The sequence below is a fragment of the Bombyx mori genome, chromosome 22, assembly GCF_030269925.1.
Source record: "Bombyx mori chromosome 22, ASM3026992v2".
Classification (NCBI taxonomy): Eukaryota; Metazoa; Arthropoda; class Insecta; order Lepidoptera; family Bombycidae; genus Bombyx; species Bombyx mori.
The window spans coordinates 1,467,810-1,475,932 of NC_085128.1; the positions used below are offsets into that span (position 1 = coordinate 1,467,810).

The 8,123-nt window shown below is 62.4% G+C and overlaps 1 protein-coding gene across 1 annotated transcript; it reads right to left on the minus strand.

The window, feature by feature from the left end:
- Positions 1–946: 946 nt before the first annotated feature.
- LOC134201029 (serine/arginine repetitive matrix protein 1-like) lies at positions 947–7,974 on the minus strand. The gene is made up of 2 exons (XM_062675085.1): positions 6,342–7,974; positions 947–1,185 (listed from the first exon to the last, which is right to left on the minus strand). The coding sequence occupies exons 1-2, from the start codon at positions 7,972–7,974 to the stop codon at positions 947–949; spliced, it is 1,872 nt and encodes a 623-aa protein (XP_062531069.1).
- Positions 7,975–8,123: the final 149 nt, after the last annotated feature.

Here is an 8,123-nt window from a genome sequence, read left to right on the forward strand (position 1 = left end):
AGGTGCTCGCCGAGGCGAGGGCCAGTATCGACGCCGGAGCCTTAGGGATCCCCATCGAGAAGGTCCGGTCAGCAATAACCGGAGCCAAAATACTCATAGTGAGCGGCGAGGACCAGATCGCGAAGGCCGACTTGCTGGCCGAGAAGCTCAAGGAGGTTCTCTCTTCCAAGAGAGTAACGGTGACAAGACCGATGGTGACCGCTGCAATCCGCATAAGCGGACTTGACGATTCGCTGACGGAGGAGGAGATATGCACCGAGCTTGCGCGCATCGGCGAATGCTCCGTCGATGCAGTCAAGGCTGGCTCTATCAAGCCCGGATCCGGAGGAATGGGCCAGGTTCTCGTTCGTTGCCCGATAGCAGCGGCGAAGAAAATTGTTACAGTGACGAAGTTGCGCATCGGGTGGAGCGTTGTTTGGGTCCACATGCTGGAGGCCCGGAGGCTACAATGCTTCCGCTGCCACGCGTTGGGCCATGTGGGTGCGCGGTGCCCGTCGTGGGTCGACCGCAGCCACGACTGCTACCGGTGCGGACAGACCGGCCACGTGGCATCCGGATGCACACTGGCACCGCGATGCGCCGTCTGCGCCTCCGCCGGGAAACCAGCGGACCACACTTCAGGGGGCAAGGCCTGTGCAAGGCCCCCGAGAAAACCGAGGAGAGAGGACGTCGCTGCACCCGCGGCCGCACCCGTTGCTGCAGACCGAAGTCAACTCGGCGAGACGACGACTCCGATGGACGTCCAGCCTCCGTCGGGCACAAGGAAGACCGGGGCTTTATGAAGAACCGGGCATGCCGATGAACCGAGGAGGAAGTCGTGAGGAGGAGGTCGTGAACCTCGGTTCGTAGGCAGTGAAGGCGGAGCGGGTGGTGCGGGCAGAAAGCCCCCACCCGGCTCCTGCAGGGGCCGTCGATTGCTGGGTGCGGGGGCGCCCGGTGCTCGGCACTAAGGTCCTGTGGGGTGGTGGTGCGCTGTGGCTCCGGTGCGCCCCTCACAAGTCGTGGAGATGAGAGGGGGAAGAAGTCCCCGGTGGCAGATCCCGCCCAACGTAACATTGGGGTTGGAGCCGGCGAAGGCGGGCCTATGGCGCGCACATGGCGGTACCTGGGTCCCTGCCCAGCCGGAGTGGAGGAGCTCGTTGGGGTTTAGTCGGTAGTCGTTAAGCTGGGCGGGCTTGGCGAGAGCTGAACTTAGCCCAGCGCGCCTTTCTAAAGGCGTAGTCTCCGTGGACCAATTGGTTGAAGGCGCGGACCTCGGTTCGCGACTTCTTCCTCTTTCTTCCACCGGAGGCGCGGAGTCCGACATAACCCGGTCCGACTCCCGTCGGCAGGGTATCCGTAAAGACTAGGATTCCCCAACGATACCAAAAAAAAAAAAAAAGATGGGAGGTGAGCTCTTTAACCCGTCTACACAATAAAAAAAAAACCAACCATTCGTTGGAGAATAGTAAAATCCATACATTATCAACTACAGAATCGTGCAGTATGAGCTGCGAGCAGGGGTGTGATGTGAGAGCTAGGCGGTTTAACGTTACACGAGGGGTCATGAAATAAAGGATATTTAATAAAAGGACGAGATTATGAAGAGCGAGGAAGGTCGTAATAATAATAATATTGTCGTCTAAAGTCTGTTTAATTTATTATGAACTAGCTGACCCGGCAGACTTCGTAGTGCCTCAATCGATAAATAAAAAACCTAAACTTCTGTATAAAATAAACTTAAAACAAACAAAAAGAATCCGTCCGACGGATGACACATCAAAGGACAACAAAAATTGTTATTTTTATTCAATTCCGAGCATTTTCATATTTATCTACTGTTTTAAACCTTCTCTGGACTTCCACAAATAATTCAAGACCAAAATTAGCCAAATCGGTCCAGCCGTTCTCGAGTTTTAGCGAGACTTATGAACAGCAATTTATTTTTATATATTTCAGAACGGGTGTTTTTTTTTTTTTTTTTTTGGTCAGGAGGAAATCGCCGGACTTCCGCCCTCCACTGGGGATAGAGGGCGGAGCATGTCAGAGTCGAACTGACTAAAACCTCCTGTCGCTCAACAACCAACGTCCAAACCTCGCACGAGACAGAACTCATGAAGAGGCAAAGGGGGGAAAGTGAAGCGTTTAGTGCGGAGCACATCTCTCCCATCACCCTCCCCCTCGGGACGCCGGACTGGCGGTCGTCGGCGCCACGACCACCAGCCCTCTCGGTCGGCAGGCTATCCGAAGCCCGCCTAGATGGCGCCGGTTAGAGTGAGCTATCCTACGGAATACCCCGCTGGACCAGAACCAGCGTGGGTCGAGGATAGCCGGCCTTCCATCACCCGGATGCTCTTGCGTAAAACGCGTGCAGAGCAGCTTGCACGTCGTCTTCTTAGGCCCCCCTCGCCGGTCCCCAGACCGACATGTGAGGGGGGACCCGAAACACTTAGAGGGCCAGGGCTTGGGCGAGGTCCGCCTCCCTGGCCCCCGCTCGACGGCGGCGGGATTGTGCGTCTCTCACGCGCCCCGCCGCCTCCTTCTGCGAGATGGTGCACTCGCAGAAGTCGAGCATCGCCTTCCACGACTCGTCGTCGCCGAGCATCGATGCCACAACACTCGGCAACGACAAGTCGTTTCCTACTTTTGCGACGAGGACACGGCGCCACCCCTCCCACGCGGGGCAGGCGACGAGCGTATGCTCTGCCGTGTCCAAGTCGCAATCACAATGGTGGCACTCTGCCGTCGGCTCGGCTCTGATCCGGTGCAGGAACTCACCGAAGCAACCATGCCCAGTGAGCACCTGCGTGAGCCGGAAAGTGAGGCGTCCTCTGTCACGATTCACCCAATCCACAAGGACCGGGCGAATCGCCTCGACGGTCCTACGACCGGCCGAAGGATCAGCCAGCCGCCTGGACCATGACTCCAGCACGGACCGCCGAGATTGGGCCCTCCGCGCTCTGACCACACTGTGGCTGGGACGCGCCACGCCCCGGGCGCGAAGGTCAGCCCGCCACTGATAGTCAGCGGCGAGCGCCTCCGCTTCCAGAGCCCAAGGCGGCGTCCCAGCCAGTACACACGCCGCCTCAAAGGAGATGGTGCGATAACCACGGATGACCCTGACCGCGATGGTGCGTTGCGGCCGTTGCAGCAGCTTCGCCACCCCCGCGGCCAGGGACTGGCCCCACACAGGCGCCCCGTATAGGGCCATTGATCGCACCACCCCCGTATAGAGACGGCGCGTCACCTGGTCAGGCCCCCCGACGTTGGGCAGAAGCCGGCTTAACGCGCCGGCCACCCCCAACAAACGAGGGACCAGGTGCTGAAAGTGAGCACGGAAGGTCCAACGACTGTCCAGAATGAGGCCGAGGTACTTCAACTGCACCCCGACCCCAATCCGGACGCCTCCAACCACGATATGGGCATCGACAGGTGGCACTCTCCGGGGCCTGTGGAACCACATGGCCTCGGATTTACTGAGTGCCACGTCGAGGCCCAATCTCCTGATTTTGCCGACGACATGCGCCACCCCAGCGGTAGCAAGACGGGCAGACTCAGCAAAACTCCCCCCCCGGGCCACGACCAACGTGTCGTCTGCGTAACAGATTACGCTTAGGCCCGGGAGGAGGGCACCCCTCAGTACCCAGTCATACCCGATATTCCACAAAAGGGGGCCGAGCACCGACCCCTGTGGAACACCGCGCACGACCGGGAACCGGTGCACGATCCCACCGTGTCCGGTACACGTGACCGATCTGTCCTCCAAGTAGGAACCCACCAGCCGGCGAAGGTAGGGGGGCACTCCGTGCCGTTCCAGCGCCCCCCCTATCACGGACCAGGGCAGGGTGTTAAACGCATTGGCGATGTCGAGAGACACCGCCAAAGCCACCCCACCCCTGGAGACGGCCTCCTCCGAGAGGGCCCGCACGCGAAGGATCGCGTCTACCGTTGAGCGGCCCTCTCGGAAGCCATACTGCTCCGCCGACAGATCGGGTCCCACCCTGACCAGATGCTGGATGATGCGGGCTGCCAGAATGCGTTCCAGCAGCTTGCCCACCTCATCCAGCAACACGATGGGACGGTACCCGGCGGCACTATCCGCCGGGCGCCCCTCCTTTCTCAACAGCACGAGTCTGCCCGTCCTCCACGATGAAGGAAACCGTCCCGACTCGAGGCAGGAGTTGTAAAGCCTCAAGAGTCGGTCCCCCAGGGCACCAAGAGCCAAGGCCCAAACCCGGCCATGGACGCCATCCGGACCGGGTGCAGTGTCCTTCGCGCACATTTTGCGCACGGCCACACGGAGCTCCGCCCCCGTTATATGGGGCACCTCGTCAGGGACTTCGCCGTCGTATTCCGGCGGCGAGTCCATAGCGGGAGCGACAAATCCCTCCCGCTCCTGCGGGAACAGCGTCGAGACGATGTCCCGCAGCTGCTGAGGCTGGAGACGCTCCGTGATCGGGGGGGCCCATGGGCGCATTTTATTGCGCACCATATGATAGGGCCGCCCCCACGGATCCTCATCCAGCGTCTCCAGGAGACCCTCCATGTGTTGATCCTTGGCTCTTCTGATGGCCAGCTGCAGTGCCCTCTGCGCGACGCGAAATACGGCGTGCAGCCGGGCCTCTGCCGCCGCGAACGCAACTGGATCGTTGCGCCGCGGCAGGCGGCGGCGGCGATGCCTGGCGCACTCGCGCCTCGCCCGAACGCACTCCACGCGGAGTTGCGCAATTTCGGGCGACCACCAGTACGCCTGGCGATTAGGAAGTCGAGGGCCGATCCGGGGCATCGACACATCACAGATGCGACGCATCGTGTCCCGAAACCACCCTGCCTCGCCCTCGACCTCGACCGGGTGTGGACGCATGGGCGCCCACGCCGCCACTGTAGAGGCTTCCATCAGGAGCTCCTTATTCAGGCGCTTCAGTGCCCACTTGGGGAATGACCGGGACGCACCACGGGGGTGATCCCCGAGGGCGTCCGCGACTGCGGAGCGGGCGGAGAGATCAAACCGAATATATCGGTGATCTGACAACGTCTCCGCCCCCTCCAAAACCCTCCAGTCGCGGATACGGCGCGCGATGGCCGGGCTCGCGAACGTAACGTCCACAATAGACTCGCCCTGCCACCGCACGCACGTTGCAACCGACCCTCTATTCAACAAACAAAGGCCGGCCGCGTTCGCCCACCTCTCCAGTAGCCTACCACGAGCGTCCGAGCGGGGGGAGCCCCATGCGATAGACTTCGCATTGAGGTCCCCCGCGAGAATCACTGGACGAGGAGCGAGGCGGCGAGCAATCGCCCCGATCCCGCCCAGGAAATGCCCGAACTCGACGGTAGGCCTGTTCGGAGAGAAGTACGCCCCGATCACGACGGTCCCTTCCAGCTGCACCGCGACGAACCCTTGACCCCTGGTCACCATCGCCAGGGGGGGGATCGCCGCGTCTCTTCTTATGACTATGGCCGCCAGGCCGCCGTCGTCCCCAAACCAGCAATCATTTGCTGGGGGAACGAAGTACGGCTCGGCGACCACAGCCACATCTATGGACCACTCCGCCATGCTCTGAGACAGCATGTCCTGAGCTCTGGCGGAGTGGTTCAGGTTTCCTTGGAGGAAGTGATAGGTGCGGTCCATTACTGTTGGACCACATCCATCGCCCCCTCCCCTTCACCACTGCCCCCGCCCTCCGGCACCAGCGCCGCAGCGGGGATTACAGTGTTGGCCAGTGCTCCTCTGGCCAACCTTCTCTTTTGCCGGCGCTTCGATTTTCGGCGCCGGTTGCGTTCGGTATTATTACCGGACGGGAAACACGCCTTGCCTCCCGCCCGGTGGCTTGCCCTGCGTCCGGCTGCAGCGCACAGAGCGCAATACGGGGCGGCCGTGCAGGACGCAGCTTTATGGCCCGGCTGGCCGCAGCGGAAACACAAACCGCTGCGGTCAACTGAGCTGGTGCACCTAGCGAGTCCGTGCCCCGTGCTGAAGCACCGGAGGCATCGCCAGGCACGTGGTTCTTGGAGACGCACGTGGGCCGCTATCCAGCCCACGCGCAGTCTCCCCGGATCCCCCGTCGATCTTCCCGGTGGAGGAGTGGCCAAGGAAGTGGCCGCCTCCACAGGGCAGCGCGCCCAAGCTGACCTGGCCCCGGAGTACCCTGAGCGAAGTTCGCCCACGGTCACGCTCTCTGGGGCACATCTCCCCTGGGCCGCTATCGCAGCTACCACCTCCTCCTTGGTGGCGCAGTCGTCCAGGCCGGTGATCCTAATCTCGGCCATCCTCACCGGCCTGTGCACACGCACCTCTTCCTCCGGCAACGCCACGCGGAGCGTCGCCACTAGTTTGTCCGCGATGCCAGAACTATCGGCACCGGGACACTCCAATAGCTTCGCCCCATTGGCTGTGTGCCGGAAGCGGAGGCCCTCCTCTGCCCCGATTTCTTCCAAGCTTACGGCCGCGCGCGCCCGGGCCATAACCTCATTATACGTGAGGCCCTTTTCGATGGCGGCCGGCAGCAACGTCACTACAACGGCAGCCGACCCCGCTGCGCGCGGCTTCTTCTTCTTGTTATTGGTCTTGCTAGCGGCCGGTGCTCGACCCTCGCGGGGAGCAGCCACGGCCGCCAGCGCTGTGTTTCGGGTAACAGCAGTCGGCGCTCGACCCCCTTGGGGAGCTGCCAGAGCTGCTGTCTGTCGCAATCTTTTGGTGCCCCGCTTCACCACTTCCGTCCAGCCCTCGTCCATGCTTGACGGGGGGGGAGGAAGGACACGGGGCTGAGGTTGGAATCGCGGGGCAGGATTCTGGGCGCCCGCACCTCTGTTATGCTGATTCCGGCTTCCACGTCGTGCCACCCTCGCGGATGGGGTAGAAGTGGAGGTCGGCTGGGTGGCCTGGTCCCGCGGGGCGGTCGCGGCTGTTGGTACAGGGACGCAATCTCTGGAACCAATCGACGAGCGGAGCATCTCCTCAAGGCCAGCCAAGTGTTTGCCGACCTCAACCGCCACCGCCCGCGAGATACAGGCCATCATTTCCTGTCTGCTTGGGAGGGCGTGATCCACTCCCCCCATTTCAGCAGCCATGTTATAAGGCCTCTGCGACCCTGCAGCACGTGGGGGCGAAAGAGGCGGCTCCGAAGACCTGGGCCGTGGCAGCGCCGGCCACTCGTCTACCATTCTCGCCAGCGGCGAGCGGATGTCCTCAGTCCTTAACCTTCCTGCCTGTATGGATGCAGGGGCGGCCGATATCCGGGAAGGCGGCGCAGGCCTTAACTCAACCCTCCGAGGGGGGCGAGGGAGCGCGGGAGTAGGCACGCGCGGAACAGGGGCCACAGAAGTGGGCGCTGGCATGAGCGCCGCCACACTCATCCCAGCCCGCGAAGGCGCGCTGGTGTCCATCTTCCTCACGGGTGGCTCAGAGCGTGCCGGCGCAGGCATCGGCGACAAGGGAGTCCCCTCTCGCAAGGCTGGGGAGTCCCCCAGAATGCGACTCTCCCTGGAGTCAAGCTGCGCTACGAGTTTGGACATGGTAGGGATCAGCTTCGTCCTAACCATAGCGGCTCCCTCCCGGAGCCTCTTCCGGTAGCTGCTGCCTGGCTCGGCGCCCTTGGCAGCCACGGTCGACAGCAACTTAGCCAGATTGACCAGGGCATGGTCGAGGTCGCGGAATGCCTCGTCCCCGCTAGCCAGGGACGCGGCCGACGTCGACATCGACTCCACCGACGTCGCCGGTGACACTGCGCCCCTCCTCCTCACTGGTGCCCACTGGGGTGCGGGCATCGTGTCTTTCGACGCGGCAGGCCCCGAAATCACCGGAGCCACCTCCTCGACGGCCATGGTCTTTTCCGGCACCTCGGTGCTGGAGGATGACGCACCGCCGTCGTCGGAAGCTGCTACGGGGATCTTCCTTCGGCCTCTCTTTTTCCCCGCCGATGGTTTGGTGGGGTTCATCGCAACCGATTCGCTGGCGAGCGCAGAGCGCATCGAGCCGGCGATCAGGGAGCGCATCGGTTCGACGGGAATTCCGCTGCCCGTCGCACAGCCTCCTTCATCTTGGCAATTGTTGCCCCCCCCAGAATACGTGGGGCAGCGTGCTTCCACCGAGGTGGAAGCACGGAGGGATTCTCCGCCCGACTCGCAGGCGGTACCCTCCTGGG

Excerpts from the sequence above, each read along its gene's own strand:
- LOC134201029 (XM_062675085.1), bottom strand. The coding sequence starts at position 7,974 with ATGCGCTCCCTGATCGCCGGCTCGATGCGCTCTGCGCTCGCCAGCGAA. Across the intron at positions 1,186-6,341 it reads GAAGCTATTGGAGTGTCCCG|CTCTCGCCAAGCCCGCCCAG; the intron begins GTGCCGATAGTT and ends GGCTAAGTTCAG.